General features: G+C 50.4%; 1 protein-coding gene across 5 annotated transcripts in view; it reads left to right on the forward strand.

The window, feature by feature from the left end:
* Positions 1–13,780, forward strand: part of RGS20 (regulator of G protein signaling 20) — a 49,765-nt gene that overhangs the window by 13,714 nt on the left and 22,271 nt on the right. Inside the window, exon 2 of one of the 5 annotated variants that reach the window (XM_055545986.1) lies at positions 7,405–7,714. In XM_055545986.1, coding sequence (XP_055401961.1) covers positions 7,405–7,714 — 310 coding nt within the window. Of the gene's footprint in view, positions 1–7,404; positions 7,715–8,612; positions 8,678–8,940; positions 9,076–9,981; positions 10,385–13,780 lie in introns of those variants that run through there. The other 4 variants (XM_055545987.1, XM_055545994.1, XM_055545990.1 and 1 more) reach the window with 4 other exon arrangements.

Consider the following 13,780-nt stretch of genomic DNA (forward strand, 5'->3'; position numbering starts at 1 on the left):
ATAGAGAATTAACAGCCATGTGATGAATTGACTTAGTACCTATAGAGTTGAACTCAGTCATTCAATCTCATCTGCGGGTTTGGAAGCATAACTAGTCTTGGAATCTTCACTACTCACTGAGTATGAGAAGAATGAGACATTGGAATTTTGATCACAGAGAATCAGTGTGGTCAGATGTACTTAATTACAACTGGAAACTATCATAGTCATTTGGAGACTATGAGTCAACATCATCGCTGTCATAGATTACTGTCACTGGTGTCAGTAAATAATAAGCACATTTCCTGGATGTGGGGCCACAGAGCATTATAACCAGGAGTTGTAGGATGGGGCCCAGCTCTGCTTTTTCTTTGCAGGGGGTGGGGGTGGGGTGGGGTATGGTTGCTTTACATTGCCATGTTGGTTTCTGCTGTACAATGAAGTAAATCAACCATATATGTGTATATATCCCCTCCCTCTTGGACCACCCTCCTCCCCACCTTCCCCACATCCACCCCTCTAGGTAGGTCATCACAGAGCACTGAGCTGAACTCCATGTGCTATACAGCAGCTTCCTACTAGCTATCTATTTTACACATGGTCGTGTATAAGAGGGAGAAGGAAATGGCACCCCACTCCAGTACTCTTGCCTGGAAAATCCCATGGACTGAGGAGCCTGGTAGCTGCGGTCCATGGGGTTGTTGAGTTGGACACAACTGAGCGACTTCACTTTCACTTTTCCCTTTCACGCATTGGAGAAGGAAATGGTAACCCACTCCAGTGTTCTTGCCTGGAGAATCCCAGGGACAGGGGAGCCTGGTGAACTGCCGTCTACAGGGTCGCACAGAGTTGGACACGACTGAAGCGACTTAGCAGCAGTAGCAGCAGTGTATAAGAGAACTCACTGGTCATAGCAAACACCCTCTTCCAACAATGGACAAGAGAAGACTCTACACATGAACATCACCAGATGGTCAACACCAAAATCAGACTTATTATATTCTTTGCAGCCAAAGATGGAGAAGCTCTATACAGTCAGCAAAAACAAGACCAGGAGCTGACTGTGGCTCAGATCATGAACTCCTTATTGCCAAATTCAGACTTAAATTGAAGAAAGTGGGGAAAACCACTAGACCATTCAGGTATGACCTAAATCAAATCCTTTATGACAATACAGTGGAAGTGAGAAATAGATTTAAGGGATTAGATCTGATAGAGTACCTGATGAACTATGGATGGAGGTTCATGACATTGTATAGGAGACAGGGATCAAGACCATTCCCAAGAAAAAGAAATGCAAAAAAGCAAAATGGCTGTCTGAAGAGGGCTTACAAATAGCTGTGAAAAGAAGAGAAATGAAAAGCAAAGGAGAAAAGGAAAGATATAAACATCTGAATATAGAGTTCCAAAGAATAGCAAGGAGAGATAAGAAAGCCTTCCTCAGCAATCAATGCAAAGAAATAGAGGAAAACAATAGAATGGGAAAGATTAGCGATCTCTTCAAGAAAATTAGAGATACCAAGGGAACATTTCATGCAAAGATGAGATCAATAAAGGACAGAAATGGTATGGACCTAACAGAAGCAGAAGATATTAAGAAGAGATGGCAAGAATACACAGAAGAACTGTACAAAAAAGATCTTCCCGACCCAGATAATCATAATGGTGTGATCACTCACACTCACCTAGAGCCAGCCATCTTGGAATGTGAAGTCAAGTGGGCCTTAGGAAGCATCACTACGAACAAGGCTAGTGGAGGTGATGGAATTCCGGTTGAGCTATTTCAAATCCTGAAAGACGATGCTGTGAAAGTGCTGCACTCAATATCTCAGCAAATTTGGGAACTCAGCAGTCACCACAGGACTGGAAAAGGTCAGTTTTAATTCCAATCCCAAAGAAAGGCAATGCCAAAGAATGCTCAAACTTCCACACAATTGTACTCATCTCACACACTAGTAAAGTAATGCTCAAAATTCTCCAAGCCAGGCTTCAGCAATCCATGAACCGTGAACTTCCAGATGTTCAAGCTGGTTTTAGAAAAGGCAGAGGAACCAGAGATCAAATTGCCAACATCCGCTGGATCATGGAAAAAGCAAGAGAGTTCCAGAAAAACATCTATTTCTGCTTTATTGACTATGCCAAAGCCTTTGACTGTGTGGATCACAACAAACTGTGGAAAATTCTCAATGAGATGGGAATCTCAGACCACCTGACCTGCCTGTTGAGAAACCTGTATGCAGGTCAGGAAGCAAAGGTTAGAACTGGACATGGAACAACAGACTGGTTCCAAATAGGAAAAGGAGTTTGTCAAGGCTGCATGTTGTCACTTTGATTATTTAGCTTATATGCAGAGTACATCATGAAAAATGCTGGGCTGGAAGAAGCACAAGCTGGAATCAAGATTGCCGGGAGAAATATCAATCACCTCAGATATGCAGATGACACCACCCTTATGGCAGAAAGTGAAGAGGAACTCAAAAGCCTCTTGATGAAAGTGAAAGAGGAGAGTGAAAAATTGGGGTTAAAACTCAACATTCAGAAAACTAAGATCATGGCATCCGGCCCCATCACTTTATGGCAAATAGATGGGGAAACAGCAGAAACAGTGGCTGACTTTATTTTTCTGGGCTCCAAAATCACTGCAGATGGTGACGGAAGCCATGAAATTAAAACACGCTTACTCCTTGGAAGGAAAGTTATGACCAACCTAGACAGCATATTAAAAAGCAGAGACATTACTTTTCCAACAAAGGTCCGTCTAGTCAAGGCTATGGTTTTTCCAGTGGTCATGTATGGATGTGAGAGTTGGACTATAAAGAAAGCTGAGCACAGAAGAATTGATGCTTTTGAACTGTGGTGTTGAAGAAGGCTCTTGAGAGTCCCTTGGACAGCAAGGAGATCATACCAGTCCATCCTAAAGGAGATCAGTCTTGGGTGTTCACTGGATGGACTGATGTTGAAGCTGAAACTCTAATACTTTGGCCACCTGATGCAAAGAGCTGACTCATTTGAAAAGACCCTGATGCTGGGAAAGATTGAGGGCAGAAGAAGAAGGGAAGGACAGAGGATGAGATGGCTGGATGGCATCACAGACTCGATGGACATGGGTTTGGGTGGACTCCGGGAGTTGATGATGGACAGGGAGGCCTGGCGTGCTGCAGTTCATGGGGTGGCAAAGAGTAGGACATGACTGAGCGACTGAACTGACTGAGTGTATATATGTCAATCCTAACCTCCCAATTCATGTTCTCTATGTCTGCACCTCTATCTGGATGCCAGACATATGTGTTTATATATGTTTTTGTTTTTCTCTACCTGACTTACTTCACTCTGTATGACAGACTCTTGGTCCACCCACATCTCTACAAATGACCCAATATCATTCCTTTTTACGGCCGAGTAATATTCCATTGTACATACATACTGCATCTTCTTATCTGTCAATGGCTATTTAAGTTGCTTCCATGTCCTGGCTATTGTAAACAGTGCTGCAGTGAACACTGAGGTACATGTGGTTTTTTTGAATTATGGTTTTATTTGTCCTAACAAACATCATCTAACCTCACTGCTCTGCAGTTTCCTCATTAAATAGAAGGGGGGTGGGGGCAGGGGAGTGGTGATTAGTTGAGTAACATACATGAGAATATTTTGAAAATGCTCATACATCAGGGTAAAAAGAATTCAATCTTTTTTATGATAAAAGTAAGTGTGCAAAATATAGTGGGAATTTTGTTAGGGGACTGCTTATTCCTTCTAAGGAATAGTTTGTTTGGTGTATATATATTTATTTATATTAAATTTTATATTATAAAATATTATATAGAATTATATATAGAGAATTATTCTATAATTATATATTATATAATATATATAATTTTTAAGTTGTAATCATCCATAATTTAAAACTCTACTAGTGTAGACAAATGTAATTTTTATAGAGTTAGAGACTCCCCCCAAAATCACTAAAGCTTCAAAAATGAGTTTTGAATTTTTCTTTTAAATTTTCTGATATGTAATAAAAAATTCCCTTCCTGATCTCTGGAGATATGGAATATTACAGAAGACAGAGTGCAGACTTTAGTTTACTTTTATTTTCATTTCTTTTCTTTTTCATCCTCTTAAATGAGCTAACAAATAAGAAAGATGGGGGAGGAAGATTTTGAAGTCTTAGGACTTTGGTACATGGATCCTTTTTTCTTATTATTTACAAATGCTTTAGTTCATTTACATTTTTAATTAAAATATTCAAAAGTAGAACCATGCAACCCTGCAGTTGTGAACTAATATGATTGTTGCAGTCATGGAAAAACGACTTCTTACAATGACAGAAAATTAAAATATATAGTATGGCTAAACCACAGCAAAATAAAATTTTAAAAAATAAAGTTCAGGAAAAATAGGTCAGCTCAAAAAATTAAATCTAATTTAAAATTCCATTCTGTGATTTTCATTTTAAAGGCTTGCATAAATTTTTGGTAAATAAGTAGTTTAATTCCACCATGGATGTTTCCTTTATGAAATGTACTATTTAGGGGTGAATGACATTTCTGAATTTTCCTTTTGAAGGGGGTGAGACTGTTCATATTGACTCTGCAGTTCAGTAAGCAACATGAACAGTTAGGAAAGCAGATTCCCCATCAAAATCAGGGATTCCCTAAAACTTCTGGAGTCCCTGGGAGCAGTCCTTTTAGGAATACAGATTCCAAGATGATTCCATTTGGAATTGTTTCTTAAACTCTTGAACTGTCATACAGAACCTGGCCTAAAAGGAAGACCGGGCTTTTCGGAGTCATCGGCACCGCCTGCGGCTGAAGGTCTCTCCTCGGATAACTTTTCTCGGATCGAATTTTGTGGCTGCTTTAATATTCCGTGCTCTGACCCTGCCAAAACGAGCAAAGGAAATGGCTGGGTTTCAGCACCCGATGCCTCCAGCCTTCACACCCCCGCTAGTTGGAGAAGCCGGCGGTCCTTCGCAAGACAGGAGCCAGAACTGGGGGGAGCGGACTGCTGACCCGAGGGAAAACACCACTCTAGAGAAGAGGAAGAGGTGAACTTCTCCAGAGGCCCAAAGGAGCTGGGCTTTTATATTCTGCCTGCACATGTCTGCAGTTTCCCTCACAAGCGTCTCTGTCTGGGCTCACAGGACCGCAGCGCAATGCCTAATGAAGCGTGCCGAGGAAGGGGCATCCAGCAACTCGGGAAGAAGGGCTGGGGAGGGAGAAGAGTCAGGTTACAGGTTCCATGTTCTCGAAAAACCACTTGAAAACCTGATCTAGAGACTCAAAATCCGGGACCCACGAAAGGCCTGTGGAGCGACCTTCGGGGCCCCGGAAGCCGGGCGCGCTCTGCAGAGGTGCGCCTGCGGCTCTGGTTCTAAGCTCTCCGCTCTGTTTCAGCGCTTGCCTGAAGCATGTTGGGAAGGCCGAGGGGTGGGCTTGCCAATTCCGGGTCGCCGGGAACCAGGCCTGTTTTCTCTTGACTTGCTTAGCATAGTGGCATAGGCCTGCGGCCACGGGCACCGCTCTGGAGCTGCCAAGGCCGATGGCCCACGGTCCCCGGGTGCGCCCGGGGCTAGCGGCATCCCGCCCGGATCCAGCGGCGCAGCCGCGGCCGCGCTCTCTTCCCACCCCGCGCCCAGGGGCTGGTCGCCTGCGTCCCTCCCCGAGAGACAGACCCTGGGCGCCAAGGCCGGCTCTGGGTTCTTTCCACATCTCTCACTTCCCTCCTCGAGTGAGCCGTTGGCGCGCATCCAGAAGGCTCGGGGATTTCCGGGTCCAACCCCTAAAATAAACGCTGCGGAGGTCCAGAAAGTGGGGGAGGGGAGAGAAGCGTCCGCACGCGGAGAATGAAAACACTATGAGAACGACCCCGTTCTCTAGGAAAAGGTAATGAGGGAAGCTCAACAGTGAACTTGCTCGGAAATGCAAACCCAGCTTCTCTCTCGCCGGGAGCATACCAACGAGCGAAGGACGAATCAGCCGGAGCGCCCGGCAGCTTCCCAGAAAGGGCCTCATGAATGAGAATGGGTTGCTAGGTTTCCTCGCTCCCTCCTGACACCCGCTTCCCACCAGAGGAAAGGAAGCAGGTCTGGCCCTGCCACTGCCGAGCGGGGACGCGCGCCAAGCCCACGCGGCCGCTCCCTCCTTCAGGACCCTGGAGAGCGGCCGCCGCGCCCCAGGACGCGCGCCACGCCCCCGGGTCGCCTGTATTCGCTGCTTCCCGCCTCCACCTTTATTTTTCTTGGCAACCACTAGCTCTTGCTTTTCACACACATTAAATTGTCTTTTCATTTTGCTTGCGGGGGCTGTTTGGATTGGCTGAGTTAGGTTCCGGTTTGTAACTTCACTAAATGTTAGTGGACCAAGAAGCTCTGAGAGCTCCAAAAACCTGAACAAGGCGGGTGACCTCAAAGCGCCAAAGTTCAATCCCTTTACTTCGTAAATGAATTGGATGAACTCAAAGAATAAGAATTTCCTACGGTTAGCCGTCGCGTTGGTAGCAAGGTAGAGTCCTGAGCCCCTGAGTTCTAAATTAACGTTTACCTATACATACCAAGAAAATAATAGTTTATCTTTACCTTAGCTTCTTAGATCTCCCATGCAACAAGTGGAGGGTGAGAGGCCTGCCTCTCAGCTGGAGGCCTGCCTCCAGGATGCGCTGGAGGAATAAGATGGACACAGGGCGTGTGGAAAGGGGGCTGCAGATGGTGCTAAGTTCTGGTCTCTCCTGACCCCAGTACCCAGCACAACCGAAATCAAATCGCCAGTGCATTTTCCTCTAGCCTGAAGGCCCTTCCGTGGCCTGCCTGTAACCAGGCCTCCCCTGGACACTTCTCACAGGCCCTGGTGACCTCATCTGTCTCTAGTAGAGCTCTGGGCACTTTGGAATGTGGAGCAAGACCGAGGGAAAGAGGCAGGATGAGAGGATGAGGCAGAGTGAGAGTTCCAAAAGTGAAGTAGGAGATTTTCAACCAAATTCGAAAGAACCAAGAGAGGTGAACACAGACACTGCTGTGCACTGCACCTCACAGGGAATGGGTCTCAGAATTCCCTGGGAATGTTAACATTCCCATTCTGATGCGGTGGGTCAGGATAGGGTCTGAGATTCTGGTTTTCCAACAAGCTCCCAAGTATTATCCAAGCTGCCGGTCCAAGGACCACACCTTAAGTAGCCCGCAGTTAGAAGGGGGTGGGAGGAGAAGGCGGTGGGGCGGAGAGGGAAGAGAGGGGAGGAATGAGAGGTGGGAGAAACTAAGCAGAGTCCTTTTCCTCTTGCTCTCACCGACTTCTCTTGCACCCCCAAAGTAACGCCTCAAAATGCCGCAGACTGGCACTCTGCACTTCATCTTCGGTCTGTAGCCGGACCCCACAGTGACCTTGTGTGGTTTTGTCTCTCTCCTCCCCCGCCTCTCGCCCTGCCCGCCGGCCCCGCACAGCTCCTAGGTTCGCCCGCTGCCCCGACTCTGCTCAGCCTCCTCTCCGGCACGCTCTCCGGCCTCGCGCGCTTCTTCGTTCTCCTCCTTCGGCGACCCCCTCCTGAGGCTCCCCTGCGGCGCCGGGACTTCTCCGCCCTGATCCCCGCCTTGCCAGCCGCCGTGCTCTCGCCGGGGCACGAAGAGCGGCCGGGCCGCCTCTCGCTCCTGCTCAGGGCAGCTCTGGCACTGCCTGGCCGACCCCCAGGGGGACGTCTGCCTCGGGAAGTGGACGCCAGAGCCGGGCAGAGCTCGCCCATACCCGTGAGTACTGTGGTCTCACAGTCCGCGACCTCACCTGGACGCCCGCATCCCGGGTTCCTCTCTAACTCGGACTGACCATGTGGGGCCAGCAAGGGGAGAGCGGGAGGGCAAGCGGGAAGGTCAGACCCGGCAGCGCACGTTCAAGGAAAAGAGGCCGGCTGCCCGCCTCACACCCCTCCCCCCAGGAGACCCTCGAGTCTACTTTTCCCGGACCACTTCCTTCCAGAGTCTACGGAAGAGGGAGGGGGTCCCCGCCCTCCGCGAGGCGGCTTCTCAAACTCTCCATCTTTACGCGTCGCTCTCCTCCGGCTACTCCAAGCCTACCCGGGACAAGCTTCAGCCCCCTCCTCGCGCTCCCACTCCCCAGCCCCCGGCTACAGAGGGCTCGGGTGGCCAGGGAGGAAATGACGTGATGTTATTTTAGGGTCAGGTCGGCTTTCAGCTTCAGTTTAGCTCTCCGCGCGGCCCCGGCAGTCAGACTGCGTCTCGATCCCGAGGGAGCGCCGGGGTCTTAAGGCCTCCGCGCCCGTAGAGCTGGGCGGCGGGTTCCCCCTACCCTCCAGGTCTCCTCCTTCCTCGGATTCCAGTCAGGAGTTAGTTTCCCCCCGCTCGTTCCCGCCCGCCCCCTCCCCCTCCGCCATCCAGCCAGGTGGGGCCTTCGACTCACTCGGGCGGGTGGGGAGGGGGTGAGGAACCCCTTTTCAGTATCGGGCCGTTGGAGGCTGAGGCTGCAGCCTGAGGGGGTGGGGGGCGAGCTGGGAGAAGCACTCGGGGGAAAGGAGATGGTGGGGACTGCCCTCCTGAGGCGGACAGTCCGCGGCCGGACTCTCCGGGTAGCAGCACCTGTGCGCGCGGCCCACCCCTACGCGCACACTGGCTCCTCCTTCCCACAGCTCCATTCACAAGGTCCCACGCTCCTTCTCCCGCACGCCGGAGTCCCACCCAGTCCCCGCGAACCCCAGCGTAAGGAATAGCCGAGGGGGTTCTTCGGTTCCCACTCTCCGTACTTCCTAATCAGGGGCTGGAGAAAGGGACCACGGTCCGGGCGTGGATGGGAACCCCCAGCTCTTGCCGCAGAGGAGCGCGCCGCCGGAGGCGAGCCCTGGGATCGTGGAGCCAGGGAGGGGGAGAGAGGGGCGGGGAGAGGCAGAGCCGAGGGAGGGAAAGAGCGAGAGAAGAGGGCGACTGGAAAGGCCGAGAGCCAAAGGCAGAGGAAAGCCAGGGAGGGCGATCGCGGGCTTAACTAGGGCTGCACTTGGAATTATAATAAAAATAAGGCACTCGCGGGACGCATGCGCACAGAGGACGGAGGCTAGCTGGCCCCAGCCACCCCTCCGGCTCTCCCGGTGGACGGAGGAACCGTGAGTACCCGCTAGCTTAGCGGCTCCTTCTCCCTTCCGGACTCGCGCTCAGACCTCGGATCCCGGGGCGGCGGGGGCTGGGCGGGGAGCGCATCGGGGGCAGGACGGCGGTGGCGGGAGCAGGCCTGAGTCAGTGCGCAGCGGGTGCCGGGCGTGGACTTTGACCGCGTTTCCAGGGTCTCCGCCGGGGAGTCCGCAGGATTCGACCCCGGTGGCCCGGCGTCAGTGAGTGGGTGGGCTACTGACACCCGAAGCGGATTTGGGAAACTTCGGGCGCCGGAGGCGGGCAGTGCGCCCAGGGGGAGAGGAAGTGGAGACTTCCACTCCGGCGGGCGCCCGCCAAGGAGCCCCGGGAGTCTGACTCTGTGTCGGCCCTGAAGCTCTTGAAAACCTAATGGACATAACTGTCGGCACCCTTCGCCCGCGCGGAGGAGGTGGAGGCGGCGCGGAGAGTGTTTTACTTGCAGGAACCGCGCGGTTAGTAGCCCGCGCTCTTCGGGCTGCGCTCGGAAGTTGGAACGAGTCTGGCGCCCCGGTTGCGGAGATCTGAGCGGGCCCGGGGCTGGAGTGGACCTCTGGGGCGGCGGCGCGCGGCAGGGAGTGGGCTTTGGGGGGTCGGTGGGCTCCGCGACTCCCCTCCTCGGATTGTGGGGGAGTGGGCAAGGGAGGGGTAGCGGAGGAGGCGGGGCGCCGGCGGGACTGGATTGTGCGCCCAGGGCCCTACAGCGGTGGGGGCAGCGGGCTGGAAGGAGTGGGCAGCGGGTGTGGGGGGTGGTCTCGATGCTGCGGGAGCCGACTGGGGTAGGGCCTGGGGACCCGAGTGGCTTGCGAGCCCCAGAGACTGGCCAGCGATCGGGAAAAGCCTGGGCGGCGGGCAGGGGGCGAGGCCGGGAGTGTAGCTCTGTCCCCGCGCCCCCCACGGTTGACCGGCTGCAGGAGTGGGCGCCAAGGCCCAGCTTCAGTCCATGAGGAGGAGGGCGCTCCAGGGGGAACTCACCCCGACTTCCCTTCTTCCCGAGAATCCGGCCGAGGCCGAGCGCTCTTTGTCTGCCCCCGCCGAGCCGATTGGCCAGAGGGCGCCTTGTGTCCCGACCGCAGCGGATGCCTGCGGCGCCGGCGGAACGCCCCTCGGCCACCAGCGGGGCCGAAGCAGTCATTCGCCCGTGGGGCTCGCGCTGTCCCCGGAGGCGGGGGCACCTTCTCGTCACCCTCCGGCGTCAGCTCCCCTCTTCTGGAGCGCAGGGCCCCTGCGTGGCTGGGCTTCAGTTCCCTTCTGGTGGTTCCAGATCGCGAAGTTGACCAAACAAAGGTGCGAGTTGACGAAATGGGTGTGACTTCTTCCCCAGACTTGGCAAAGGAAATTTGTAATGAAAAGGGTCTGTCTGTAAAGTATTAGCTTTTTTTTTTTCTCTTTTGCTCACGACCTGATTTTCTACTGGGCCTCGTCCTGTACGTTTAGTGGCCTCTTTTGTATCATGTATCAGTATTGCGTAGGAGGCACAATATTTCGTAATAGGTAGAAGTCCTGAACTCAGGAACTGTCTAGATTCAGATCTCCTTTTAGCTGTGTGACCTCAGGCAAGTTACTCAACCTCCCTGTGCCATAGTTTTTATCGTCTGTAAAATAGAGATAAGAAAAGTAGGTATGCCATGGGTTGACTGCCAACATTCAGTAAATTCCCTGGAGAAGCGAATGGCAACCCACTCCAGTATTCTTGCCTGGAAAATGCCATGGACAGAAGAGCCTGGCAGGCCACAGTCCATAGGGTTGCAAAGAGTCCCACACGACTGAGGCGACTTGGCACACATCCAGTAAATTAATGCAGTAGAGCCCTGTTCAGTTCAGTTCAGTCGTGTCCGACTCTTTGCGACCCCATGAATCACAGCACGCCAGGCCTCCCTGTCCATCACCAACTCCCGGAGTTCACTCAGACTCACGTCCATCGAGTCCGTGATGCCATCCAGCCATCTCATCCTCTGTCGTCCCCTTCTCCTCCTGCCCCCAATCCCTCCCAGCATCAGGGTCTTTTCCAATGAGTCAACTCTTCGCATGAGGTGGCCAAAGTATTGGAGTTTCAGCCTCAGGATCAGTCCCTCCAATGAAATAGAAGATGTCCATCAAAATTAGGAAAATAGAAAAAGTTTTCTGTCAGTATCTAAATTTAAAAACAATACATTTCTACATTATATGGACTTTTATTTCAAATAATTATTATATTTATTTATAAGCTTCAAATAGCATTTTAAGAATATTGTCTCAGGACCTCCCTGGTGGTCCAGTGTCTAAGACTCTGTGTTCCCAATGCAGGGCGCCTTGGTTCAATTCCTAGTCAGGGAACTAGATCCCACATCCCACAGCTAAGAGTTCCAATGGCTCAACTAAGACCCAGTGCAGCCAAATAAATAAATTATTTTTAAAAAGAAGAAAAGATTATCTCTAAACTTCAAAATATTTCACTTTGTAAAACAAATATGCATTAACACTATGTTTTAGGTCATGCTATATTTGGAAAATCCAATGTCTGCATTAAAATACTACACTGAGTCCATTTTAATTAAGAGAATGTGGAAACTTGGGAGCTAGAAATGCTAACTTTCCTAAAATCCAATCAAAGTCGCTCAGTCATGTCTGACTATTTTCGACCCTATGAACTATACAGTCCATGGAATTCTCCGGGCCAGAATACTGGAGAGAGTAGCCTTTCCCTTCTCCAGGGAATCTTCCCAACCCAGGGACTGAACCCAGGTCTCTTGCATTGCAGGTGGATGCTTTACTAGCTGAGCTACCAGGGAAGCCCGATATCAAAAGTATAGAATGATAAAAGTCAGATTACTCACTTACCTCCTTCACTTTACAGGTGTGGAAACATTCAGAGAGGTTAAGGGCCTTGTCCGACATCTCCAGCTAAACAGAGGCCAAAATGGGATTAGAATTAGATCTGACTCGATGTCCAGGGCTCTTACACACCAAACAGGTGATTTTCTGTTGACTGCAGATTGATGTACGCATGTGTTCAGTCCCTCTTGCAGACAGACCCCAGGACTGCCAGGCTCCTCTGTTCATGGGATTCCCCAGGAAAGTACTGGAGTGGGTTGCCATTTCCTTCTCCAAGGGATCTTCCCAACTCAGGGTTCAAATCTGAGTCTTCTGTATTGGCAGGTGGATTCTTTGCCACTGAGCCACCTGGGAAACCCTTGCAGATTCATGAACCTCTAACAAATAGGAAACCAGAAGGAAGAAATATACAAGCATGTGTTATCTTCAACATAAGAAAGGCCAGGCAGTAATGTTGTTACTACTGTCAGACCCCTTAATCATGGTCCCTTCACACCAGAAGATATGACCACATGACTTGTTCGAGGTATGGAAAGGTGTCAGATTAAAGCAGAGACAGCATTAGAATTTCATATCCTACATTTTGCTGAGGCAGTCCGAGCATGGGTTGAAAAAGAATTTCCAGACACAGCATTTCAGAAGGGAGAAGTTTATTAAGGACAAAGAGCAGAGATAAAGTGGGCACTGTGAGCACAGCAGTCTGACCACCTAATAGACCAGGGAAAGCCAGCAGTGTTTGTGGGTTAATAGTAAATTTTTACAGCCTCAGACAAAATTCCTGCTGGAAGGTTGGCATCAGGTGATTGGTTGGGGTGCTATAGGATGTTTACTGGAGTGGACATCTTTGCCTAATTGGGAGTCAGGAAGCTTGTCAGTGATGATCAGGGGGCTTTTGGCAAGGTTACAGAGTGGATTGGTCAGCTTCAGAGGTGACCTTGATTCTGGGCTTCGCTTCTGTGGCCTTGGTGCGAAGCCTTGCCCCTGTGGCCTTCTGGGCAGGACTCAACACATTTGATTGATTAATCCCTTGTAGCAGTTTTACATTAGAAAACATTTTTGACCTTTTCTTAGATTTTTAATCCCCTTTCTTCTGGCTTTAAAGGTCTTTAGTCTGTAAGAGAGTTTTTGGAAAGTCTTCCAAGATTGGGCTGCCCAGGTGGCTCAGTGGTAAAGAACCCACCTGCCAATGCAGGAGACATGGGTTCGATCCCTGGATTGGGAAGATCCTCTGGAGAAGGAAGTGGCAACCCACTCTAGTATTCTTGCCTGGCAATCTCATGGATCCAGAGGAGTTTGGCTGGCTATAGTCCGTGGGGTTGCAAAAGAGTCATACACAACTTAGATTACATACAAGGAGATTTTCTTATTCTAGATTATGTAGACAAGCAAGAGTGAGAGAAGTAAAGAAGTTTTCTTATTTTAATGCAGTGGCCCAGGTGGCTGGTTTCATTTCAGACGCTTGAACATCAGTTCCAAAAGTCCTGGTGTTCTTTCATTTCTGCATGGAGCCGGCTCATGACATTCACCTTTCACTAACAGATGCAGCTTAAAGGTCTAGACTTCACATAAGTGGTTTAGAAATGACATGATGTGTATACATGCTAAGTCACTTAAGTCATGTCTGACTCTTTGTGACTTCTTGAACTGTAGCCCGCCAGGCTCCTCTGTCCATGGGATTCTCCAGGCAAGAATACTAGAGTGGGTTGCTGTGCCCTCCTCCGGGGGATCTTCTCAACCCAGGGATCGAACCCTCATCTCTTAAGTCTACCTGCATTGGCAGGTGGCTTCTTTACCACTGGTGCCACCTGAGAAGCCCCCAGACTTCACATAAGTGGTTTAAAATGATGTGGCAGAGCCTTTCAAGTGAGT

This window comes from Bubalus kerabau, chromosome 14, assembly GCF_029407905.1.
Source record: "Bubalus kerabau isolate K-KA32 ecotype Philippines breed swamp buffalo chromosome 14, PCC_UOA_SB_1v2, whole genome shotgun sequence".
Lineage (NCBI taxonomy): Eukaryota > Metazoa > Chordata > Mammalia > Artiodactyla > Bovidae > Bubalus > Bubalus kerabau.